The following is a 27,411-nucleotide window of genomic DNA, read 5'->3' as shown; positions in this document are numbered from 1 at the left end:
TTATTTGTCCACTGCTTCCCAAATTATTAATGACAGCTACTTCAAAGTTAAATCCTGCTGGAAGCTGGAGAACCACTACTCCTTTCATACCCATTTTGTAGTTTCTGTCATCTTCAGCAACGTCTGAAGTGACTTCTGATTAAATAGATGAATCCCTTTCTGTCCACTTTTGTGGACTTCCCAATTAAAAACACAAGTTGTATGATTTCATGACACAGGGCACATTTACCACTAAAAATTTCTAGCTACTGCATAGCTCTCAGGAAGAAAAGGGTTTAGTCACTAAGGTCACAATAAATATAGGCACAGGACCTAAATGAAAAGATCATACACCGACTACTAATCTCTAGAACTCTCCCTAATCCCCTGAGATATTCAAACATAATTGATAAAAGCAATCACCATGCTAGAAAGTACCTAAAAGAACTGGTTAGTACTTTTGACTACAGGTTTCCAATAATGCAGAGGAAAGCTAGCTAAATGAGTTGGTAAAATAACTTTATCTATCTAGATTAACCTATCATTTGTTTTCTTGGCACTGTTCTTGTAGCTAGATATCTACATTCAAAGCTGTGTATACACATAACAAAGAGTACTCCTTTTTTTTTTTTTTTCTGTTTCAAAATAAACTGTTTCTTAGATTAGAGGGACAGTCTTAAAACACAGTATCAGCTCTCCTAACCTGGCAACTATCAAAGGTCAAAACCAGAGGTACTTGTTTCTTATTGCATTCTGAAGAACGGCATTTCTGCAGCGTGGGGCACATCAGTGCGGGGTTTAGCCCACTCTGGCACCCCATAAGCCGATCGGTGCAGCAGAGCCATAACCGTTTAATCTGCAGATCCCTGATTGCGGCCCCAGAGCACTGAACGCAAGCAGAAACCAGAGACTCTCCTTAGGGAAACATCTTTCTGCTGTTAGCGCTTGGGGTTTCATAACACAAATTGTCTCATGGCAGTTAGAAGACAAAATAAATATTTTTGGATATAGACAGTTTAAAGCCATGTGCTACTTTTTAACGCATTATCTAGGGAGAAAGCGTGGAATGAATAAGTTGGTAAAACATTAAGCTAGCTTAGTTTATTTTTATGTTTATTTTCTTTTTTAAGTTGCAAAGTGGAACACTCAAACATAGCTTCTCAACAGATGTGTTTCCTCAACTGGGTTGAGATCAAGATATTAAAAAAAAAAAAATAGATACAAATGTGGAGATAATCTCTCTTTCAGGAAAATATATAAATCAACCCAGACTTGAAAATAATGATCCAAATCACTATTAATTAAAAACTACACAGAAGCAACAAAGTTCGTGACAAAGCTATACACAGAAGGTAGAGCAATCAGCATGTTGTGGGTCCAGCCACACAGCAGCTTTATGAATGGACCAACAATTATTTTACCAAGATTTCAGACTGAACTACTTCAGACTTTTTTTTTTTTCTTCTTCTTTTTTACATTCATAAAGGTCTTCTTTATAGGAATGTCAGCAAGCTAGCTGTGTGGCTCTCAGTTCATTATTAACTACCCACTCAGCGATTTCCAGAAGGCATGCATGAGTTAATAAAAATTCTACGGAAAATTGGTATTTCAGAGCTTTGTCCTGTCATCACTGATTTTATTAAATGAAGCACCCTTCCATTTTTCTTATGCTCACAACACTTCTGTTCATTAATCCATTTAAAAAATGCTTCTAAACTCATTGATTAATGATTTAAAACATTACTTTGTGAGAGCAGAAATAGACACTAAGATTACAATCAGGTTTTTAACTTCATGATCTTTATCCAATTCTTAGTGCAGGCATAATTTATCAGACTGTAAAGACAAAAAAAATCCAAAGTCTACATTGTCCCACGTTTACAAAGCCTTAGCATCTTAACAGATGAAAGTTTTTGTTTTGCTTTTTGTCCTGGTTTGAGGTGGAGCATCTGTCATTCGCTTCAATGGTCAGACCAGCCCAAACCATGACATTTTTCCTATTAGTGGCAAAAAAATAAAAATCTTTTGAGATGGGTATGGGGTGAGAAAGTCCCCGTACTGTCAAAGCCAGCTTAATGAGATGATCCATTTAAGTTACCATTGTGATTTGCCAAGAAGTTACCTGTGAAAGGAGCAAGGGAAGCGTCACATTCTGTTCCTTAGAACCAAAAAGAGAAAATGAATGTATTGTACCTGATGCTTTCTTCTCTGCCTTATTTCTGATTCACAGCTTCACTGGTATATAATGAAAAGGAAAAAAAAAAAAAAAAAAAAAAAAAGATGTCTGAAGTCGTCTGCATTCACCAACTATCCAACTTAAAGAATAAAATCTCAAACTGTGCAGTCCTGTCCCTTCCACTCAGAGGATGTACCGTAAAGACATAACTACTTGAGATCTGAGGGCTTTCAGAGAATAGAAAACAAACTGGTAGAGAACAGAGAACTAGAGTGTGTGACTAGGGGGAAAAAAAGAAAAAAAAAAACCCACAACAAAACCCAAACAGAACGGCAACAGGACTCATGCTCCTCTTTTTCACATTTCAACATCTTGACCACGTATTCACAAGCAAAGTTTAATAAAAACCAGTACAAGTCTAATATCCCACTGGACTAACTTCTCACGTTTCAAATTAAAAGCAACAGCTTTTACAGGCAGCCTCCATAAACTCATGTAATTGCTATTGGACTATTTGCCTAATGATCACCAGATCAAAACAAGTAGTTAGATCTTTATTTCCTTCCTCAAAACATTCCTTCCCTCCATTCTCCACGCTTTTCTCCATAAAAAGATGATGGGAGAGTTGTTATAATGCTAATTTGTAAAGCAAAGGTTCAATTCCCTTCTCTGCCCGTGTGACCTTGAGCCACCCAGCGTCATCACTGCTGTATCACTGCCTTCCAGTCATACTGTACTAATTAAAGAGGCTTGACGGAAAAGGAGTGTGGGCTCAGGAAGCAGCTGAGACACTGGACTGCACCAGCTTCTCCTGACCATTGTCCTGGCCTGCTACTTCACAGTAATCAGTAAAGGACAGCGTGAGGAAACGCATAATTTTAACTTCTTCCTCTTAGAACTGCTACATCAAGAATTACCTTCTGATGGAAAGGTAGGTCTCTTGTATGAGTCTGTAAGAAGCTGGGCTTAGTCACAGACCCTTTTTATCTCCAAACCAAGTAAAGCTACTGAGGAGAGAAAGTGATAGGGAGAAATGACAGAAACTCCTTCTCCTCCCTCCCTCGCTGGGGCTAAGGTCAGATACTGCACTGGTTTTTGATTAAGTGCTCTGCCTGATCAGGTTATCTGAAGCACCGGGGGACAGGGAGACATTTTCAGGTGCCTTTTCAGTAAAATCAGATAAACCTGGTCTGTTTCATATTAACTGCCACCAAGAACACGGCATAAAAAGACTAAAGAGAAGGACAACAATTAAAGTTAGAATGAGGTAAGATTAAATTTGAATGACCAGTACTGTGCAACAGATACTCTGAATCTTGAATTTCTCTAAAAATTCCAATTCTTAAACAAGATCAGATAATAACACAAGTAAGAAACACGATTTCTTTTTAGAGCAGAATTCTGTTTTTTTCCACTAATCAATAGCTGAGACTTCTTGTTGCTAAGGAGTGAAAAAAACAAAAGGTTAATTAACTTACTAGCTCATATTACCTAGCCTATTCTCCAGGAAGAAATCAAGCATATGGAGTATTTTGATAGTTAAGTTTTCACTCAATTTAACACAAGAGAGGAAAAAAAAACAACCTGTATTTCAAATGCATCACTCAAACTTCATCTAAATACTTTACAGTTAAACACCGTATCTAAAAGTGTACTGATATTTAGACTATATACCAGTATCTAGATCAATACCAGTAATCCAGGATGGCATGGTCTAAGACTGGTCTAACCTGCCCAGTAGATATGAAAGTGAACTGATGGCAAACTGAGAAGACGTCTTTTTTAATATGACAATTCAGAATACTTGTGTTTAACATTTCCTTAAGACAGACCATGATAGAAGGTCATATAGAGTAGCAGACACATGTAAACAATAAATGGAATAACTTCAACCAGGAATTCACATGCAAAATATTTCATGTTATTCACAAGTTACATGAAATTAACATTTTAAGTCTTTTGCACTATTGATAAAAAAAACCTTAATAATTGCGAATATTTGCAGTTTGCCTTTTTTAAAATAAAAGGTGACATCCTAGAATGACAGGAATCGAAACAAACTTTATCCCAAAACTTGCCTTCCCACTTTCTGGGCACCATGCAGATTTTTGCTCTTTAATGTTCCAGTACAGAGACACTCAAAATTGGCAACTACAGCAATTGTCACAAAAAAGTATAGAAGGGAAAGTATAGAACAGAATAAGCATGTCACATTTACACTCCTTTTCTCTCCTAGAACAGAGATGTCCATTTTAAGAAAAATTCACATATTTTTCTGTTGGCGCACTACCTTATGACCTGCGCTTAGTTTTGCTAAATGACATCACAGCACAAGGACTAAAAGCCCTGCAAAAACTGTAACAAGAGGAGGTTGAAAAAGCCTCAGGATACTGACACAAGAAATGTTTTAGACAACTCAAACTCCTAAACTATTCCTCATTTAACAGCGCTTGTCATACAATCCAAAACTATTTATTTTTCCCATATATTTTAAATAAGGATTTTTTGCATCAACTTCTAAATGATATCATTTATAGCAAACAACTTAATACTGTAATACGGTAAACGTAATGCAATTCTTACAGAGCATGTCCTGAGAAAATTATTCCAAGACATTCCTTACTTTGATGGCTAAACAGTCTTTACTATATGCAGAAAAAAAAATATCAGTATTATTTCTTGGCTGCTGAAGTAGACTGAGATAAAGGCAGAAGTATAATAGTATTGTCCTGTATAAACTTAAGGAAAACAGTTAATCTGCTTTATTGCAAACTTATCAGTCTTACTAAAAATGCTTTCATTTTATTAGGCCAAAGATCACCAATTGCATCTCCAAATCAAGATTTAAGAGTTCTTTTTCCAGTGTTCCAAAGAACAAGTATTAGAAACTTGATATACTCAGCATATGAAAACTCCACCCATCTACCTGATCTGTCATAGCCAGAAAGTCATACTTACATTTATGAACAAAACAAACCACCAAAGTATAAATTGCCAAGCACAAAGTATATGTTAAACCTACACGATCTTTACATTCAAACCATTTTTGGACGTTTGGTAAGATTTATTCTTTGTGGAGAATGACAAGTAATAGCCATTCAAGTATAGTTTATGTTCTTTGTTTTCACATGCCAAACTCTATCCCAACAGCACACAAAGCACCCTCCTAGCCTTGGCAGTTCATGAGGTATCGATTATGTCAAACGTAGTATCACTTTACTCAAGTAAGCATAATGTTAGTAGTCACAGTTGCAGGAAGTGTTAGAGCTAGTAAACAAATGCTCTACACGATGCACATCATGTTCAGATGGCACTAGGCTCTAATGATCTGGAATTCAGGATATTACATAGCTAAAATAATTTAAGTTTAGAAATACAGACCATTTATTTTCAAGGTATCAGTTCTCTTTCTCGGCACAGAACACGTATGTTCAGGATGAATATCCTCCACTACTGGACTGATGAAACAAATCAAGACAATGACAAAAGTCATATAGAAGCAAAAAGACATTATTTATTAAAAGTAATTTAATAAAATGTCCATAGGCAACTCAAAACCTACAACTGAGATGTATGCAGAGGTTTATGTATTTTGCTGTATTTTCTGAAGAAGAAACTCCATTTGCAAGTTGAGATTTGGCTGTCCTTTTTTTGTCTTCTTACACAATATTTTATAAGCTTCCATTTTCTTTTGCTTGTACAACCGTTGAGCTTCTTCTTTTTGTTGTTTTCTCTTTTCCACTTCCTGAAATTAAACAGATGCTTATGAAATAATTACACACCTTCTACAACTACAAAGCAATGTATAAACAGTAACATTTAATTTTTTAAAGATACTGGCAATTAGGTGTTGTACTGACACTAGAAACAACTATTACTCTTAAAAGCTTAATCTGGACTCTCAGTGCATACTGCAATCAAAACATATTATATTGCCTAAAGCTTCAAAAGAAGAGCCAAATTTTCTTCTGTAGAATATCCTACGATAAGGTTTGTCGGTAAAATATCTACTGCTTCCTTTCTGTGAAATGAGCTCCTTGAGTTTTCTCTTTAAGTGACAAAGGGGCAAAAATTTCCCACTTTCTCCTCTTGAATGCAAGAGCAAGCGAGTCTGATCCAGCAGCCCCCATGTAAATGTCTCACCAATCCAGATGTGCTAGGATACTGGACACATCTGTATGGAAATGGCAGATAGGTTATGGGACACATCGGAAGCTGGGCAGACTTGTGATACTAGCCCAGCACCACAAGCAGCATTACCTATGGCAACTTAGTCAAGGCTGAACTGTTAGTGACCTGTCCCCTTCGAAGAAACAGAGATTGTCATCTTTACTGAGAGGAAAAAAAAACTAACCAAATTTTCAACTGTACAAACTTTCCATGTTGAGGGGACAGTACACATGCAACTAAAACACTAATGGAGGCACTTACACCATATGGATAATCATCATATTACACTCAGCTTTTATCAAACAGCTTACACGCCCTCTCTAGTGTTGTAATTTTAGTAAGTAATTTGGGTAAACATCCACAACAAGCAAGCTAACTCGCTTGCTTCACTTACATCATGTCCTACTGAAATATGCAAGACATCACAAATCAGACTGAAGGACTGCTTCAGTTCATTTGGATGATTTCTTCTCATAAAAGAAGAAATTCTTTGAAATGCAGTGCCATGCTGACCAAAAAGGCAGATGTTTCTGCAGACTGCCCAAACAGATGATAATTTATCAATTATGTTTTTGTTTTCCATGGCATAGATAGCTTCTGGAATGTATAAAAATTAGTAAGAATGCTCTGTGAAGTAGAATATAAAATTAACAAGAAAAAACACAAGAAAATATTTCTAAATAGAAATCTAAGAAGCTTTGGTGAAAAAAATAAACTTGCAAAGATAACATCTCTCCATTCAGAATACGTCACTTATTTTACTGTAGCAATGATTAATATCATTCGCTCCTTTTTTTTTTTTCTTTAAACCAGAGTAGCATCAACTCTAACTTACCTGTAATTCATTTCCTACCTAATAATTTTACTGCTGTTCAGCATACTGTTGTAAATAACATCCACTTAAGGTACAAACCAAATGCTTATTCAAGGCAAGAACATTCATCTTACTTAGGTAGTTGTTACTTACATTTGTATTTTTTCTCATCTCTACTAAATCCTAGCTTTTTTATATAGTGTGGGGGCCAAAACTGTGCTTTTAAGCTCATTTCTTTTCCCAAATAAATAACAGCAAATCCAGTGTTTGCTAACATACATGAGGGTAAAGTATGTGATCATCATACCAGTATTCCAAATAAACGATTACTGTTACTGTGGCACTTAGCTACTCTTTGTTTTGCCTAAATATCTTGAATAAGACCAAAAATGCTAACACCTCCCCTCAGGCAACTCCTATCTGTTGCTCAAAGAAAATTCCTTGCAGCCTTGCTGGGCTTTTTTTTGTTCTTATTTCCTCTAAATAAGCCGGTCATAACATTAATTTCTTTTAGCACGATCTGTATCTAATGTTTAAAAAAGAAGCTCTCAGCTGAACAACCGTGTAACTCACCCAGAATCATGGATCTTAAAAAAACTACTGATAAAACTACTTTAAGTTTTCAATTCAGCTAAACTGAAGAAATATTGTTTTATCTAGCCATATATTATATAGTATTTATACAGTAGTTACTGAAATTTAGTTTGTCAGCAGCAAGTTACACAACTTCCACAATGTTACAATGTGTGCCATTTTACAGTACAACAAACAATGTACTGCGAGAGAATAAAACTCATTAAATAAGGATATCTCAGATGAATAACTTGAGTTATTCAACAATGACAATATTAAGATACACCCTGTAAGAGTAAGTCCCATTAAATGAGAACAACAGAAAAAATTACTAAAGATTTTGGCCGTGGATACTATTTAATTGTTTCATTGTTGGTCAAAGCACATAAAAAGGTAAAATGGTATATACCATATGTATTATATGGCATGTATTATAATACCATAATACAGAGGATGGGTACTTCATTTTTCACTACAAGGTGATGGTATTGTTATTACTTCTCCTTCTACAATATTTAAGAGGTCTAGTATAATCAATCCCCTGGAACATGCAGATGAACCTCTACATTTTTCTGACATAATGCAGATGAAGCTCTACATTTTTCTGACATAATAGAATCTTTCTAATCGCAACTGCAAGACAAAAAGAGAAAGAACAAAGAGAATGGTAACTTTGAACACCTGCATGCCTGGATATTACTGTCAGGCTGAAGAAGACTGGAAGAATACCAATACTTGTCTTCCTCTCCTATGGTCCTATGTGGGTACAGATGGAAGACTGACAGGTAGAGCTGGATTAATCTAGTCTTTGTCTACAATCAAGAAAGATCTCTGTTTAAGATTTACCTCCTTCTTTCTAGCACGCTCAGCCTTTATTTTCTCATACTCTTCTTTTGCCTTCTGATTGGACGTTTTCTTCTTAAATTTCCCTTCAGTAGTAACTGACCTGTAAGAAAAAGTACATGAACTTCAGATACGGGCTATCACCAAGCAGGCATAACCATATATCCCATAGCCACCGCAGAATGAGAGCACAGTATTCCACTCTTTCACTATTCTTTGCATATTTCTGAAATCCGTATTTCTAATCAACTTCCACAAAGATTATTCTTCTACATTGAATGGATACCTATTTGCACCTCTTTTACATCATACCCAACCCCATTACATGTAATGTAACAAGCAGCCAGCACACAGCAGACTATACTCTTCCAATGACAAGCATACCAAAGACTGGACTGCACACAACTTTTAGTAACACATATGCTTGATCTGCTGGATCTTCACATGGATGAGTTTCATGAAGTTTAAAGAGTGCCTACAAGAGGGTTTTTTTCCCCCATCATAAGAGCTCTTCAGAGCTAGAAAAACGGAATGCACTAGCTTAGAGCTGTATTATCTCTTTCTAGTTCTGACATATGGATGCAACTGCAGGGATACAAGGACAGCCAGCTGTTAACAGACTGCGTGCCAGGGAAGTCAGGCTGACACAGAAAGGTTAAATAGCACAGTACTAACAATGTCTTTCAAAAAGTTTCTTCATGAAGGAGTTGACATATTATGGTCCTTAATGTTCTGAAATTAGGAACTGAAATTATGTTCCTTCCAAATTTCAATATAAAAAACTATCCAGGTACCTTTTGCCAAATCAGTACAAGAAAACCAGTGCCATTTATCTGGCATTTACTGTCACACAACTTTGAGTGAATTTTTCTGGTTATTTAATTCTAAATTATTTGGTTTTTTTTTTTTTTTTTTTTTTTCTGATTCACAATAAAGTCATTACATAAACGGTGTGGTAGTAAAGACATTTCACACCTGAAAAATATACGCCTTACTAGATATTTAACAACTGTTCACAAAATAAGTTTTTGATTATTATTCACACTACAAAAAGTTGAAAGCTAGCCATCATTATCTACGAGATTTCAGACAGACAAACAAAAAGGAAAGAGAATGTATTTCCTCATACTTTCATTTAGAAATACCACCACTCTCTTCTGGAGAAAAAAAATCATCTTTGCTTTATTCTCATCTCCATCTTGTGGCAATACTGTGTAATGACGCCTTATCATCTCAAGTACAAAACTACTTATATTGCAATATATGCTAAAAATAGAATTACCTAACCAAAGTCTTATTTTCCCATAGTCCCACAGAAACCGAAGTCTATTTAACAGACTCTATCCATCACACCACCTCACAGATTTGCGGTCACATTTTTGCAGAATTATTAATTCTGGTTTACAATCACAATGATCATAGTTCAAGCAAAATTAAAACCCCCTCTGCTTTAAGAAAAACGTCAATGCTATTTCAGACATCCCCACGAATTAACTGCCTATTCCAGAAAAAACTCTACCACTCTCCCACTGCTGGGCTTAGATCTGACTGCCATTCTCCCCTCTCCTGAGCAAATTCAAAGACTTACCATACTCCTTGTACGGAGGACAAAAGGGCATTATCTCAATGACCTACTAACGACACTACTTGAATGCTTTGTTAGACCGCAAGTGAGAAAATCCATTTCACTTCTCCCGGTTATTATAAGTAAATTTAAAACAAACCAAAAAAAACCCCAAACACACTAACAAACTATTATGACATCTGTATTATTTAAAATTATTACTTGCTCAAGAACACTTTACTGTCTTAAGGTTTTAATAAATCCTCCATGTCATTTATTTTCTGAAGTTCACAGTTAAAATCTGCCCAAAACCAGCCATGCCAGAAAAGGATAACTGCACACAGTATTGCGCATTCTAGCAGAAAAACAGTGCATTATGAAGAAGATAACTTATCAAGCTGGGAACAGAAAAATAATGCAAAAACTATTTCCAAAAGTGACATTAATTTAAAAATACTGAGAATCAGTTTAAAGGAAAACTCTGTAGATTCAAAACCACGCTGCCTGAAAAGCAGGCTCTTATCTTTGCAAATATGGTAAGAAATTGGCCAAATACTAACTGCTCTTGGGCTAAACCTTGTATTTAAAGCATAGTGGTAATTGCCATATTATTTCTGTGGAATCAAACCTTAAACATCACCAGCTTTGCTTTCTGATTCTGATGCAAACACAGCAAAGCTGCATGTTTAAATTTTGTAACAATTAGGAAAAACAGTTAAGACCTAATGGCATTTTTAAAGTAAAAAAAAAAAAAAAAAATCAGCATACTGAAGTCTGTGTAAAGTGTAACATCTAAAAATATTTCTTTCATGATGGCAACAATTACTTGTTTTCAGAGACATATTTGAAAAAAAACTTACTCTGCTGCTTTATTAAGTTTTTCTTCTGATAAAACTGAATCATCTGGAGGCCTTCGCCGTTTCTTAAGCATTTTTTCTTCCTCAGCTAGGTAAAGATGTTTCAAATGCTCTGGATAAGTATCAGTAAACTGATCATTCTGTTGTGAATGCACCTTTCTTCCCTTTTTCAATAATTTCCTGTATTGTCTCTCAATCTTTTGTTTTCTCCGAAATGCAAATCCTCGGCCTGAAAACATAAGAAAAAGGGAGTTATATACACCTGCACTGAAGCAGCGCCAAACCATTCAACTGATTCCAGGACCATTTAAATACATTTTCTTTCCCAAATAGAAAAAAAACCACTATTCGTGCTAATTTTAATAAGGACCAGTCAAAAATTCAAGGAAAAAACATTGTTATAAATCTGTTCCCTACTGTCACATTGCAACTTGTACAGATTTACTGAAAATTATCACCTAACCCCTTGAGAGAACATGCCGTTGCAAACATACTACTTAATGCACACTCAACGTGACACACCTTTGCCAATGCTTTTCAAATACAGTGAAAAGATGTAATAACATTTCACTTTTCTCCTCTTTCTGACAGCTTCATAAGTGGCATCAAAATAAATTCCAAAACAGATTCCTAAAGATAATCTCAAAAGACAATTATAATAATACTTGCTGCTTAAGTAGTCTGCAGCTGCAATGCCACAGGAAAAAAAAAAGTCACTAAATCACTGTATTATACTATATTAATATTCTACCATATCTTTTAACACAAATAGTATTGTTATTGCTACTACTTTCTTTCTACATCTGTCCAGGAGGAGCTTTTCTACAACTTCAAAAGTATGTTACATCATAGGACTGGTTGTTTCCATCTCAATCATTATAAGTAGTTAACTTATCAATCTTAAGTTAAACATGTTTTTTTCCTAATACATTAGTATGGGTTTTTTCATTGCATTAGTCTTAAGAGCTGCTGACTTTTATAATATTCATTAAAAAGAGTTTCTAAAGGCAGCAAGTCCAAATTAGTCCCAACTTTTCCTTTGATTCTTTCTCCAAAGTTGAAATTTCAGAAAAGTGTTGCAAGAGCCAATGCCCTTTTTCCTATCAGTTCATTTTTACATTTGCGTAACTATCTGTTAATAGGCTGTACCTGTTTCCAAACATGCTTTTATTTTAAACATACAGATTCAGAGAAAACTGAAAGCGAGTCCTAAAATAGAGAACCATCGCTACCCGGTGGAGCCCGCCACCGCAGAAGGGCAGGCTCTGCAATCCCGGGGTCCGGGCGCTCCGGCTCACGCAGGCTGCCCCCACCCAGCCTTGCAGCCACCGGCCCCGAGCCGCCAGAGCCCCCCTGCCCGATAACGAGGTTTAACCACCACTGGGGCAGCGGGGAGGACGGGTCTCCGGCCCCCGCAAAAGCAGGCAGGTAGGCCTGGCCCCGCCCGGAGGCACGGCGGGAGCCCACGGGCCACGACGAGCGGGGCCAGGCCGAGCCAGACCTCCCTCAACGCCGTCCCTCCCGCCATGACAGCCCCTCAGGCCGGCCGGTGGCCAGTGGCGGCTGTCTCCCGCTCCCGGCTCACCCTCCTGGACGCTGCCCATGACGCCGCGCAGCCAGACGGGCCTCCACATCCGCTTTCGGCGGGGACCGCGGGCCGCGGTGCCCCCATTTTCCCCCGCCTGTCCGGGCTCGCCGCGCCGCGCCGCCGCCATCACCCTCCCGGCGTCGCGCAGGGAGACGACGTCACCGAGCTGCGCCGCCACCACTCGGCGTTCGATTCACCCCGCTTCCCGTAGCCGACGGCGGCGGGCCGGCGGGCAGCCCCGACGAGCCGAGCGCCGTCCCCCGGCCATGTCGCGGCCTCCCGGTGCGCTGCCTCCTCAGCAGTCGCCGGCGGCGGCGGTGGAGGTGCTGCGGCGCGCGGCGCGGTTCCTGGAGAGCGCACTGCCGCTGTGCCGCGCGCAGGCGGTGGAGCTGTACACGCGCGGCCTGTGGGACCGGCTGGTGGCACCGCCCCCCGACGCCGTCCTGCGGGCCCTGCGCGACGCCGGGCCCCTGGCACGGCCGCACCCCCTGGCGGAGGCCTCCGGAGCGGCGGCGGCGTGGGGTGAGTCCGGGCGGAGCTGAGGAGGTGGGCGGGCCCGGCGGGAGGCCCCGCTGTGGGGCGTTGACCGGGGAGGGGCTGAGGGAGGCGTGGCGGCCCATGGGCGGGCCTGGCAGCGGCTGCCTCCCGCAAGCCGCCTCACGCCCCTCAGGCGATACCGCCCTCGTTTCTCGCTTGTAACCCTCCTGTCTGCGTTCAAAATTATTTTCCTTGCTTTAATAAAACAGGAGACTTTCACCCCACTCTGCCCAGCTGCTTTCTCTTTCCGACGGCTTCACCCGCAGCCTTCCTGCCGCCATTCCCATCTTGTTGGGCCGTTTGAAGCTGTTTCTGCTTTTTGGTGGCCCTGGTTGCCCAAGCAGCGCACAATCTCGTCCAGGGTAACTTGGAACCATCACGGCTCCGACGAAGCACAGCCGAGGTGGAGGAATTGCGCTTTGGGAAGGTGTCAGTAGTGACAGTTGTGATGACGGTCTCATTTTATAAATTTAATGCTCTTCATTTAGAAATGAAATGAAACTCCTAACTGTCAGGCTCCTTTCCCCTGACTAATTTCTGAAGAAGTAAAATGAATCCAAAAACTCCACTCCCCACTACTCCATGAGTGGAAAGATGTAAAAGTCAGAAGTCCTCCAAATGTTGAAACTCTGGAAAATGTGGAGGACAGCTGGAAAAGGCTTAAACACTGCTTTCCTATATATCTGTAATAATGAGTGTCTGGCAAAGGAAGACAGAAAGCAACTTTATTTCTGACAAGACCTATTTAAGAAGCACTTCATATTTTTAGCAATTTTCAAGTAACTCAAGAGGAAGCCAGCTATGAAACTGTATTACTGAATTTACTGCAGTCCAACTAGAAGGGAAGCATACCAGTAATACGCTTCCAGGCAGAGCACAGAAATGAAGATAAAGCATCTGAAAGGTATGGTATTGGGGGGATGGAGCCCCAGCAAAGAGATCAGTTTCAAAACTAAGGTAAAAGCTTTGACAAAGAACTTAGTCGAGAAAATCCTGCATCATGCCAAAACTTATGGAGTGTAGATAGCTCTCGCGTAGTGTTAGATCTGAAATGCTCCGTGAAATGACATGTGAGACAGGAAAGCACAGTGAGCATAATGGAAGGGTATGCAGAAAGTAGCATGTGGAGCTGTGTACTTTTTGGCATAGAAGACAAGCTAAGATAATGATTTGGATCTGTAAAGAGATTGAAGAGCTGTGAATTGCTACATCACTTGTAACATTTCTTTCTTGAATCTAAAGACCTTAGCTGTAAGACTCATTTTTAAAGGGTTGAGCTATCTGGGAAAAAACCCTACGATTATGAATTAACTTTGAGAGCCAGATGGAAACAAGACAGTGGTCCAGTCAGCAAGCAAAAGTGTAGGGAAGCAGTGAGGAAAAATTTGTAATGTTTTTGACAGGTCATGTTAGAGTCAGAGTTGATTCAGAGCAACAGAACATAAAATTAAATGCAAATAGAGGCTGGAACAAAACTAATTATTAGATGAAGTAATTAAAAAGAAAACACCAAAGAAAAATTACCCTAATCCTACTTGTTTCTACGGGAAAGCCCAGGAAATGATTCAGATACTGAAGTGGTGGCCTGCAGAGTAGAAAGAGAATCAAGAAGGCAGAGTATTGTTCTGTATGTTTTAAAATCAGAAAATCATTTAATGATCTATATTCAAAATGCACATTGCAGAATCTGATACAGAAACTACTGGAACAAAAGGCAACTCATAGCTAAAATGAAGCACATGTTTTAGAAGGGTATGAAACCTTCACGCTGTGGCTAAAATATAACTCTCTTCAGTTTCTGCAGGGATTATTTCTGCTTGTTAAAAAAAAAAAAACACAAAACAAATAAAATTGTTCCTTTTTTGTATCCTCAAAATTGTAGTATGCTATTTAACATTTGGAAGGTTTTGAGACACTCTCAAAATTTCTCCGCTATGGTCACAAAATTGGAGGCACTGTGACGGAATGGATATGTGCTTGCTGATTTGGTAGTTCATGCCTGACTCGTTTGACTGCATGCTGTTCTGTCCATCCAGTCATATGATGAAAATTGAAGCATGTAGATGCTCTAGTGGCATGCCCTAGTGGCCAAGATTGTGGGGGTCTTTTGTCTGTGTACGGTTGGACTCGGTGATCTCAGAGGTCCTTTCCAACCATGAAGATTCTGTGATTCTGTAATATGAGTTTCTCAGTGAAGACACCTGCAAACATCTAACTATACTTGAAAATGTATTTTTCTGTTGGCCTGTATTAAAATTAGGAATGAGAAACTTAATATCATAGTTTATTTGAGTGCTCTAGTACAATTTAATAACACCAGAGATCAGAAACCAACTGTTAGAAATCTTGAAACCTAACATAACAGAAACGGCTCTTCCTTATGTTCCTCTAAGATATTATCTGTATGTGTGGTTCTTCAACATTATCAGATATTTAAATGTTAGTTATTTATACTTATCTTGAAATGGATAGTAAAAGGCTCTTATAACATGCTATCATTCATACAACTACGTTTTTTTGGAGTGTGGCTATGAGAATAAATTTATTTTGCATGCTCAAATGACACTGCAGTCATGTACCCCAAATACCTTACTTAAAGTACGTGTAAAATGACATTTTGTTTTCACTTGATTAAACCTTTGGTTCCTAAGAGTTTGAGAAGTTTTACATTTATACATTCAAAATCCCCAGCCTGTTATGAAAAATTTTCTAGAATCTATTCTAATAGGGATCCCAAATTAAATTTAGGGAAACATAAGCTACATTTGACAGAAGTGATCTGAAAATGTGAAGTTGTCAGTTCATACTCACATAGCTCTGCAGGCTAAAAAGTAAAATTATTGCAGATTGGCACAAAACCTTTATTCTGCACAATATTTTATGTTACTATGGGGATTTTGACAAATACATATGCTGAATTGTAGTTTTAGAAGCTAGCAAGCAAGAAATTACAATTCTACTGTACAATATTATATGCAAGAAAATAATCATGTTACAGAACATTACATTACATGTTCTATAAATCAGTTTCAATGAATATTTTCAGATACTCATCAGATGATATTTCATTGTAATGACCATATAAAGGGTGGAACCCTTGTTTTCAGTTGTACCCTACAGGAAAATTTCAGATCCATTTTTGGATATAGAAAATGGTTTTATATTTTTATACATCAAAAACCTGATATTTGCCATATTGCATCTTGTTTATCACGTCATTGCTGTAAATTGGACACAGGCACAGAAAAATCTGTGTTTAAGTATTTTCATATTTTACTGTAAATTACTATTTGTACTAAAATTCCAATTTTTTGGCATATGTTTCTTTCCTCTGAAGATTTATTTGCAAATGTATGAACTGGCTGGTTAAAAGCCATACTAGATTTCATCTTGTGAACAACCAAAGTAGAAACATTTTGAGAAAACTGACATTTTTAATATTCATAAATAATATGTAGTCTGACAACTGCCATTCCATAGCTTGAAGTCATGCGTCAGATACCTTAATATAGTTGTGGTTTTTTTTCTTTTAGCTGGCAACCTGGGACAAAGATTTAAGTTTGGTAAGGGTGTTATTACAGGCAATATACTAGTGATCTGGTATGAGATCCTACTAGTTCTTCCATCAGATAAGTGGATGCAGGAAGTTATGGAACATGGGTATTAACTGCATTTAATTTCATTTAAGTGAAATTTGTAAGGAGAGTTGATATATTTTGTGCCAGGTGTTGAAAAAGTGAAAGCAGGCAAGCAATGGGTTTAGAAGCTTTTCACGAGTTCTGACAAAGCAGCAGCAAACTCCAAATTTCAATAATCAGTCTTTAACGTTGGGACAATACAAAGTCTCAAGATAAGTTGTATTTGCGCAATATAGTGGGATCAGCAGAAAGTAAGGTGAAAGGAAGATTGAGTTGCTAAATATTGTGAACTTTAATCTGCAGAATATTTGCTTATGCTGTTAATTTTGGTGAGCTATTTGAAAGTTAGATGGGAGAAATAAAGATAAATTTCTCCAAGGGTATATGTTTAATGATTTTCCATATCAGTGTCAAGGTACTGTGGTGTAAGATGGGTATGTGCATGGTCAGTGATAGCCACCTTAGTGAAAAGAAAACCCTAGCTTTCGCTTCAGTACAGTATTGATGTAATTACCTAAACAAAATGCTTAACCAATGGTAGCTTGTGCAGCTGTGTCATCCTTGTGCGTGTATTTGTGTCCATTTTTTGCATTAACTGTTGTCTGCTCAGAATGACTTTTCTGGATGAAGAGACAGATATGCTGGCCTAGACCTTGTAGAAACTTCAGTTGGACTGGGATGCCGTACTGGGTTGAGATGATAGGCCAGTCCGATGCTTTGAAACAAACCTTTTCCAGTATCTATTTCTGTACGGTGCGTTGGAGGGCTGATGTTAACATTGGCATAGTGAGTTTATTTCCAATGAAGGAAACTAATGTACTTAAAGATCCTGCCTATTGGAGTGAAACAAAGATGTCTCAAGTATCAAAATAGATCGTGTTTATAAGCAACATATGGGTACCTAATTTGTCAGCAATGTCTGTGTTAATTTCTGCCTTTTGAATTGAAACAAATACATAAATGTAATATTTATGGCACCTATAGGATATTTCAGGTTGGTTTTTTTTCCTGTTTATTTCTACTAATACTAGTAGAAAGTTTACCTTAAGAATAATTCTAAGCTGATTAATATTACTGAATATATACTGCATATATTACTGCAGTAATATTACTGCATATGTTAGTACACGTGGAGTCAACAAACGCATCTTCTAATAGACTTGTTATGTGACAGTAACATGTTTTCATGAATTTTATTGCTATTCTGTTATGTGGAGGAAGAATGGCACTATTTCTTCTTGGACCCCCAAGTATCCGATGTCACTGTAATGATAGAAAGCATTTTTTTTTTCCACTAGTGATACAGTTCAGTGTATTTAAAATAAAAAGGTCAATTAAACCCACCTAATATCTAGGTAGACATTAAAAAAAATACTGCTTATAAACCAAAATACATATCATATGCATGTATGAAAGTGAAAATTGCAAAAATAAATTTTTATTCAGGTGTTTCTCATGCATCTCACACATGTTAAAGAAATAGTTTGTAACAGGATGACATTCCAATGTATTTTCAAATCTCCTTTATTTCATATAATGTTATGTCATGAAGAAAAGCAATGGATTTGAGAGGAAAGGTTTTTGCTTTACCGATTTTTGTTTTGCTTCGTCATACAAGATTGGCCAGTATATTTAAAAATGTATGCAATTGCTAAAAATATTTTATTTTTTGATGTTATGTGCTCCAGTTTTCTAAAATGGAAAAAAAAAACAAACCAAACCATACTGGTCACTGAGGAAAGAAAATTTGGAGATGAAGAACAACATAGACGTATGTTAGAATGGGCCAGAGTTTCCTCCAGTATGTTATACTAAATACTGTACTAATTCAAAGAGGTCATAGCATGAGTCAAATAAAGTGGAACATTCACTTCTCATCAAGAAAATTAGTTTTCTTCTTCACCTGGCAAAACTGTTGAATGGCTGGCTGGTCTAAATATCCCTCTGCATCTTTTTGACTTAACGTTTCATGTCTATCGCTTTTTCAATAATTGTCGGCATATAATTGCTTATTGAGTCTCTTAAATCTTGTTCTCTTTCTTGACAGATTAGTGATTTCTTCCCACTGCATCAAACCTAAATATTTCAAGGTGTTTTTATTGATTCAGATTGCATTCATTTTGTGAATGTCTATAAATTTTCTGAAATGCACTTAAATCCCAGAAAATCTAAAATAAGTTAGATGAGTAAACCTCCCTTAAAAATTAACTGGAATTTTCTTCTTGAGCAATAACTCAAGCAAAATACATCAAAACATTTTGTACATTGAACAGCTGTATTTCTTAAAAAATCTAGTAGTATATATTGTCAGATGGGGGTGACGGGGAAATGCATAATGAGCAAGTTTATAAACAAAGAGAAGTGATAACATTGACTGTATTCTCTTGATGATTATACTAAAGTAGCTCTACTAAAATAATAGATCTTTCCACATTTGCACTAGTTAAGCTAAGAGCAAAATTTGACCTTGGTTCTGAAGGAAAATAATGAATTTTTCCACTTATGCAAGCAAAATAACTCGTTACTTCGTCTGGTACTGTTATTTATTGCTTGTAGTTCTGTGTCAGCACAGTTACAGAGATGTTAAGCCCTGTTAGCAGAAATCTTTTGGTTTTCTTTTCCATACAGATGATGACATGTTTTCCAATGTGTTTTGTGAAAAATCTAAGAAGCTTATCGATGTACATTTATTTGCCCTGGCTGCTCAGTATTATTCTTTGTCTAACCTTGGAGTGAGTACCCCATTAGAAGCCTTACTTGAAGCACTGAGAGGAGACAATCAAGGAACAACAGGTATATTTTCATTTGTATTTAAATTTTTATTTTTCATGATAGGACCTTTTCATGAAAGGCTTTTTTTTTCCCCCTACATGCTTCTCACTTCAATTTTCATTTATTCATAGATGGTTACTTCATTGCCTTTGTTTAGAAAATGGATTCTCTTGCTAGAATTTGAGCAGATGAGTAACAGCATTCAGTACCTATGGACCCTTCCTGAGATTCAGTTTTAAGGGGTATGAGATAGGCAAGCAGGCACATCATTATTTGAGATGTCTTATTAATTCACTTTGTTTTTCTTCTCCCTGAGTGGCACGAATCATGGTTGCTATTCTTTTTTTTTTTTTTAAGTCTCACCCTAAAATCTGGCAAGTGGGTTTTTTTGTAACATCTTTTGTTTAATATTAAATATATGCTTTGTTGTTTAGCTGAACATGGTCCAATAAGTGTTTGATGTTGCAAAAAAAGAAAATATTTTATTCATTCTGTATGTTTTGGACCAACACCAAATTCATGTCATAAAACTAGAGCAATGTCATTTTCTGTAGTTAAAAAAAATGGGATTAAAACACACTCAAGTTGGCATCAAATTGGACACAAAGTCTTGTCCCTGATTGTATTTTTTGTACCAGATGATAAACTGGCATTTATACTTACTTTGACTGCTGTGATTTTCACTGAAAACGTGCTCTTCATGAAGTCCTCAGTCATTATAGATTTGTCACTGTCTTTCAGATTTCTCATTAGTTTTTCGGAGACAGACTGAGCAGCTCTCTGCCTTTGCTTTCTAGTGTGTTTTATCTCTATAATACATTAAAACCCTGACAATTCTTATCCTAAGTGAAAACACCAGTATATACATTGGGCATCTCCCATTTTATACAGCTGTCTTCTCTTTCCAATTTTGCCATTTTCCATGGTTGACTCCCCAGTTTTCCATTTCTTCAAAATTACTAAAATGCCATAGCTAAGATAGCCTTAATGGTTTGTTGTGCATTGGTCTTATTGTAAGTTTACTTTCTGGCTTCTTTCCCCATGCTATTCATCTGAAGCCCTTTTGGGTTTTTTTGCATACAACTGTATGCTGCTTTGCTTTCGCTTTCTTCTTAGCTCTTTTCATTTTTATCATGCTCTCATTCCCTGCTGAATTTTCTGTCATACTTGTTATACTCATATTTGAGCTCATACCTGGAACAGCTTTCTTAGACAAAAATGCAAGGATTCTTTCATCTTTTTGTCACACAGAATGGAACACTAGGAATAAGACAATTGCTGAATATTTTATTCTGTGTCTTGCAGGAGTGCTGCTCCGTTGGGTAACTGGGGCCTGGGTTTGTGATGCAGTAATTCTAAATTGTACTTCATAGGAAAAATAAAACATGTTCCAAATGTATGCAATGGTATTATAATTCAAAACCTTTGTGTTCAATTGGCAATAAAGTTAAGTTAAATTAACTTAACTGAAGGTCCTGGTAATCATTTGCCAGAAGCAAAATACCAAATTATGGATTCATAATGTGCAAGTTGCCAAATGAAAGTTGTGATCTTTTAACTTTAAGCTATTTCAGATATTTTGGACTCAATTCTGTATTTCAGAAGATATATTCATTTCCTGACATACTCAAGCTTGGAAGTTAAGAGAAATTTAAGTCTGAGAAAACTGGCAACTTTATGATGGCCTTCCTTATATTCTGAAAAGTATGCATCAGGATAATTCCATTTATGTTTCAGATGTTTTTAATACATTTTCTTGTTCTAAGACAAACGTGCTTATGCGCCTATTCCCACAGTTTGCATACTTGCATAGTTCTCTAACTTCTTCACCATCGTAATATAGACATATTACTGTCCTTCCTTAGAATTCTTGGTAAGCACAAACATTTTAAGCTCGTTGTAGACACAACTACTCAGAATGGAGTTTTGAGTCTAAAGGACTTTCTCCATTGCTTCGTAACAAAGGTCACTGTGGTCCTTACTACACCAGTAGGTTGCTTGCACTGAGCACACAGGATCCAGAAGAGCCTGTCCCAAAGGGAGGAAGCCAGCACGGACAATTTCTCTTGTTACAGGGTTCATATCTGATACAAGAAGCGAGGGTTGATAGAGTATTGGACTAGGAGTACGCTCTACCTTTGCAGTGTGTTTATGGCCAAGGTAATACTCATGCAGTGACTGTTAATAAACCCATTTTTAAATTCCACGTAGTGGAATACATGAGGCAGGCAGAATCAGTCTGCCTTAATGTTTTTTTTTTAGCATATGGTTATCCCAGTATAACTATATGGAGTTAAATCATAGGAGTGTAACTGTAACTTCTGCATAGGTGGTGGTGTCTGACATGGACTGTGAATTTCATTTTTTATCTGGTGTATCTAAATTTCCATGGGTAGCTGGGATGTAAAACCCCTGCATACTGCCATAGGAGATCTTAGGAACATCTGCATTAACCCTGTATAAAAGTCTCTTCTCAATTTGTTCAGCTTCACAACTAAAGAGGTAGCTGTAAATGGCATTATAGAGTTGAAGCAGGTTTTCAAATGGAAAACAGCTTCCTATGCTAGGGGTTCACAATGGAAATACGCAACATTTCTGTACCAGCTAAAACTAGTAACATTAAGCTTTCTGTTGCTCTCTTATATCCAGGGTACTGGATGTAAGTATTCAAACCCTGCTTTCTTTTTTCATCAGGAAAGGAGTGGGATCTCTAAATTTCTTATGGTTTGTGAGATTAGTTTTTGTTCTGCTTACTTCAGTTGTCCACATAATAAGGAAATCTACATGTATAGTTACTTGTTTCAAGAAAGCAATTTTGTGATAGCAGAAGGAATTTACACAGTTTGTTTAAAACTATTATACCTTTTTTTTCAAATTTGCAGTTGTGTTGGCACTATAAAATAGTCCCCAAATACAGTTTTTCTGTTGGATTGTAATATGTCTACTTGTTTTCAAAATAATGTAAAAAAATCTTCAAAATAATGTAAAAGAATTTTGCAGAAAATACAACAACAATAAAATTTACTAAAAATCTGTAATTTTCTGCAAACAGTGTCATTTTTCCTGAGCTGAAATGTAAGCAGATTGTGCAGAATGAACAAAGTAGGAAAAGAAGTCTCAAAAGGGTTTAAGGAACTTTAGTCACTAAGGTGATAAATACTTTATATATGCAGATATAAGCAAACTATGATTTTTCAACTTGGAACCTCAGCTTTGGTAAGTTGGGTCTTGTTTTCGGATTTCTGGATTTCTTCCATATTTGAAATACTTAATTTGTGTTAAGTACTCTGAAATGGTACTTCACACAGCATTGCCCAATTCAGTCTTTTGAGTTCATACTATTGCAAAGAGTAAAAAGTGCAATATGTGGTGATTGTTCAAAGTGACAGTGCTGCTTTGGAGAACAGTCAAACAATTTATTTCTGTCAAGAAGTTAAATGTCTGTTTCTTCCTGTTACCATTCTGCTGCTGCTTCTGATGAGCTTATCCAGACACAAAAATGTTCAAATATAAACAAAAAAGAAGGACTTTTTTTTCTTTCTTTTTTTTTTAAATTTTTTTCTTGTCTTTTTTTCTTTCATTTGAAATTCTTACAAATTAAGAGTTTTTAGGACACTGTAGATCTTCCCAATTTTAAAGTTAAGGAGAGCCTTTAGTGAAATGACAAACACTTGTTTCTGCTATTTGGTTTGTTCAAAAGTATTTTAGTCTATTTTTTCTTTTGTCAGTTCATAGAGTCTATATTAGATTTTAAGTATTGTCATAACAGTTTATTATAAAAAAAACAGATGTTTAAGAAGTAGAGAGATCCTGGGGGTCTTGGGAAAAATAGAGAAAACACTAGGTTTCTCATGAGCTCAGTTCAATTCCCCACTCTCTTTTAAAGAAGTAACACTCTTGGCTCTGTTCCCAGAATGATCTGATCAAGGAATGAACCTAGTTTTTGCCTAATGATCAGTTTCTGGACAGATGAACACATACTGTGCAAAAAGCAGGGAATGGGAAAGTGTATTAATCTGCCTAGTCATGTAGAAAAGTCTTCTTTTCTAGGAGCATGCTCATCAGTAACGGTCCAGTTTCTTCATCATCCATCTTCTTCATCAATTTAACTAGAGCCAAGTGTGCTGTGGTGTTGGTCGCCTAAGAAAAATGAGTGGGTTTCTCCCAAGGGAGCGACTTCCAAGCTCCTCCTTTGGTTGGGGGATGTAGAGATTAGCAAGTGGGTTCTTGGTGTTCTCCGCAAGCAGTAAACCTGTGGTAGAGATTGACTCCATCTCATTAACAGATTCTCCAGCCACACTGAAATGAGTGATTTTCTGCCATAGAGATGTAACAGTTTTGTAACCCTTCCACAGGGTAAATAAAAAAAAAAAAAAAAAAGTGCATTTTCCTTTGAATTTCCCCAGCATCGCTCATAACTTTTGAGATTATTCCCACTTGATATTGTGAGCAAATCTGCAGAATTAAGCCGTACCATGTGATTATTAATTGTCTGTGCCCTTGTATTTCATATATATAAACATGATAGAAGACACAAAAATAAATATTTTTTAATGAACAGTAAGAAATAGTACAGTTTTATAGTAGCAGCTGTTGTTTAGTATCTGGTCAGGTATTAGATATGCTACATCTTAAAAAAAACACACTAACAGTACTAAGTTTTATAATGAGTTGAATATTACTAATTCATCTGTAATTCAGAAGTTAATCTTGTAATAATGCAATGAGTTTTTAATTGAAAATTACTATCCTTAAAATATAAAAATACTATAATGTATTTTTAGGCTGGTATTTTTTCTGATTGATCACAAATCGTTATTATTATGGGCTGTGTTAACCTGTATTTATTTTCTTAATCTGATACAGGTATCAAAACTGATGAGTTTATGAATAGTAAGAAATCACATGAAGTGCAGGTGATGTCAGAGTTGGTAGACAACATAGTGAAGTATTGTGGTATAAAGCAGGTAAGAAAGCATTTCTTAATGTATGTTACTGTGTTCCTTCCAAATTATTCTTCTAGTTGTGCTTGAATATATAATTTTGATACTCTGTCATTGCTGTTCTTATTTTCCTATAAATAATTGTAGCTAAAGAAGAGCCTTTAGGGCCAAGCTGAAGGACAATTTTGTTGACAAATGTATCTTTCCACAGGAGCTGCCTTTCAGTGAATCATGATCATTTTATGACTCATGAAAAAGTTTATGAAATTATAATCATTCTCTATATGTTAAGCAGCTAAATATTGTACTGCTTTTTGCTACGCACGGGTACTGCCTTGTTTACTGGCAATTTACGATAAGCATCAGTCGGAGAGCAAAACTTCGTTCTTCTCCTTCTGTCAGGCACGCAAGAGTGCCACATAGACACCAAAGCAATAAGTTTGAGAAATTTCAAAAGTTTATCTTATTCTGGCACAATTCTTGTTTAATGCTGTTCACCTTTATTTAACATGGATGGAGATCTATCAATTAGGAATTTAGTTAGGACCTTTTTAGGTTGAATGGAGACCAGATTAAGCAGAGATTTAATTAGCAGAATGTGCTTGAAATACATTTGGTAGAACACATATAAGATCTGGACACCCAACACCATTATCAGCTGGCGACTACTCTATGAATTGACTGTTCCACGCATCAGATAGCAAGACCATCCTCGGATGGTGAAGAATTGCAGGATTCCTTTCTCAAATTTGATTGTAGCTTACCTTTTTTTTTCACATGTAGTTATGATTGTACAGTGCACTAGATCACTGTTGCATTTAAACCTTGCAGATATTTACTTATGGATCTGTTGACAAAACACAAGGATCACAAGAATACTTGACTTTTTTGAGTATTGTATTTCACATTCTTTTAGACAACAGTACACCAATACCATTTTGTCGGTTTACATACATGTAGTTTTTCTGTAAGTTTCGGTTAGATTCCACGTCTTAGACCTTTGTTGCAGTAAGATTAAATTTTGAAGTATCTCGGTGAACTGAGTTGATCTAATCATTTTAATATCTATAATGCTGGTAGCTGGCTAATGTAGCTTCATCCTCACTTTAAACTGTAGATGTCTACTGGCTCTGCACGCTGCTTTATATTCTCTTCTACCTGTCAGCTGCACTTGCTTTCTGTGCAGTGGGCTGTAAGTGTAAATGGAGACTAATTTCCTCTACCCTAATACTCATTCCCACAAAGATGTGTGGAGAACACACTATATTTGTTTAAAACGGAAGATTAGTAAGGTATCTTCCCCCTGATCCTTTTTTTTTTTTTCCCCCATAAGTAAATACTTCTGAGTATAGTTTAAAATTAATGTATCAGATGTGGGTAGGGAGGGAAGAGACAGCTGCAGTTGGGCAGGTCAAGTCTGTATTACTATGGTCTCTGGTATTTCTCGTCTGCCGTATTGTGCCTGGCCATTCTACTGGGAGAGTGGTAGCTGGCCCACTTTGTACCTGCACCAGGGGCGTGTGTGCTAAAAATTCATGGTATGGCCAGTTGTGTGCTGAGGATAGAAGTACATGGCTGTGCTCTGTTCAGTTTAGGTGTAGAGATGTCACTGCAGCACCCCGAGTTCCTGCTGCCGCCACCATAGACTGAAGGGCAGGCTCCAAAACTTGGATTCAGCTCCGAGTTGCTGAAGCTGAACTTTGTTTGGGAAGTTATTTGGCTCAGACTGTGTTTAATTTAGATAATGTAAATGATGCGGTGCTCTTGATAGGTTCGGGGTCAGGTTTGTGGCATCCTTGGAAACAGAGATCAAAACTCTGAATGCTGACCATCTGTTTTGTGAGGAATGACTGACAAAAGCAAAGGCAGTTGTTTTAGGCAGTCTTCTCCTTACAACTGGGATTACCCAGTAAATATAGAGCTGCAACTAAGGCCAAATATTACTGGATGAGATGCAATCAATTTGTGAGCATCTGCAATCGCTTACGGTGATGGAAGGCAGTCTCTCCAGCAGCTCTTTCGAGAGGCGGCCACATTGACAACTGTGGGTGCCCTCAACAGCCACAGAGTGGATGCGCTCTGTAAAGAATAGACAGACAGTAGCAGCAGATTTCTGAAAGTAATTTCTTCTATCATTAGCATGTTTTTTGCCTTGCTTACCTTTTGCTTCAGACAAGTGTTAGTTGTTGAAGTGTTGAAGACTTTTCACGTACTGAAAAAGCCATAGGAGAGCATAATTTGCTTATAATGCAACACTAAATGTTGTCTGTATTTGATGGAAGGTGGTGTTTCATATAGCATTTTCATTTAGATTTTAAATAGCTCCTGTGAGATTCAGGAATGAAAGGAAAGGAAAACCCATGTTCAGAGAGTAAAAAAGTAGAGCTACCTTAATGACCTAACCTAAGTCCCGAATGAGGCTGGTTACTAATAAAATCTCAAACCGATCATTATTAACTATCTGTCAATATGTTGCAATTTCATCCCGTGATTATGCGCTTTTATCAGATGGCTTGGAGTGTCTTTATATAAAGGATTATTTTCTGTTTATTTTTTGAAAAAATTGTAACATTTAATGAAAAATATTATTGCGATATATCACTGAATATGAAATGCCGACTGCTCTATATTAACTTTTTTCCATTTTAGTCATACACTGTAACAAAATTTATTTGTGCAAAGTTACAAATCCCTAATATATGAAAAGAGCTTTCCAGTTACATTAAAAAAAAAAAAAAAAAGAAAAGCCTCCTTCTCAGTTATTAAAAAGCAACTCCTTTTGTTTTGGTTACCTTTCAACTTAAAAAAATATAGGAATTGTAAAGTTTTAGGAGAGTTTTTTCCTTATTGATTTTTTCTATCCTTCTCACAAAACAAAATATATGCAGCATTTAATTAAAAAATCTAGAGCTATGAAAACACACCACATGTTTTACAACAGCACGTGTGCTCGGGGT

The 27,411-nt window shown here is 37.0% G+C and overlaps 2 protein-coding genes across 2 annotated transcripts in view; one reads left to right on the top strand and one right to left on the bottom strand.

The window, feature by feature from the left end:
- Window positions 1–3,922: 3,922 nt before the first annotated feature.
- CCDC59 (coiled-coil domain containing 59) lies at window positions 3,923–12,868 on the bottom strand. The gene is made up of 4 exons (XM_074168220.1): window positions 12,562–12,868; window positions 10,980–11,205; window positions 8,559–8,658; window positions 3,923–5,900 (listed from the first exon to the last, which is right to left on the bottom strand). Exons 1-4 carry the CDS (start codon window positions 12,689–12,691, stop codon window positions 5,739–5,741), a joined length of 618 nt encoding a protein of 205 aa, XP_074024321.1. The 5' UTR covers window positions 12,692–12,868; the 3' UTR covers window positions 3,923–5,738.
- METTL25 (methyltransferase like 25) overlaps window positions 12,831–27,411 on the top strand; it is a 59,827-nt gene continuing 45,246 nt past the window's right edge. The window contains exons 1-3 of the mRNA XM_074168219.1: window positions 12,831–13,086; window positions 19,368–19,532; window positions 24,378–24,478. Of these exons, the coding sequence (XP_074024320.1) occupies window positions 12,831–13,086; window positions 19,368–19,532; window positions 24,378–24,478 (522 nt within the window). The remainder of the gene's footprint in view (window positions 13,087–19,367; window positions 19,533–24,377; window positions 24,479–27,411) is intronic.

Source organism: Numenius arquata, chromosome 2, assembly GCF_964106895.1.
Source record: "Numenius arquata chromosome 2, bNumArq3.hap1.1, whole genome shotgun sequence".
NCBI lineage: Eukaryota > Metazoa > Chordata > Aves > Charadriiformes > Scolopacidae > Numenius > Numenius arquata.
Note: the sequence above shows the minus strand (reverse complement) of the source record. Positions and strands in the feature narration are given on the sequence as shown.

What these genes read in the sequence shown, in the direction of transcription:
- CCDC59 (XM_074168220.1), bottom strand. Translation starts at nt 12,691, where the DNA reads ATGGCGGCGGCGCGGCGCGGCGAGCCCGGACAGGCGGGGGAAAATGGG. An exon ending in AAACTTAATAAAGCAGCAGA is followed by an intron (nt 8,659 to 10,979) that starts GTAAGTTTTTTT and finishes TTTTTCTTACAG; the next exon opens with GTCAGTTACTACTGAAGGGA. An exon ending in AGCGTGCTAGAAAGAAGGAG is followed by an intron (nt 5,901 to 8,558) that starts GTAAATCTTAAA and finishes GTTTAATTTCAG; the next exon opens with GAAGTGGAAAAGAGAAAACA.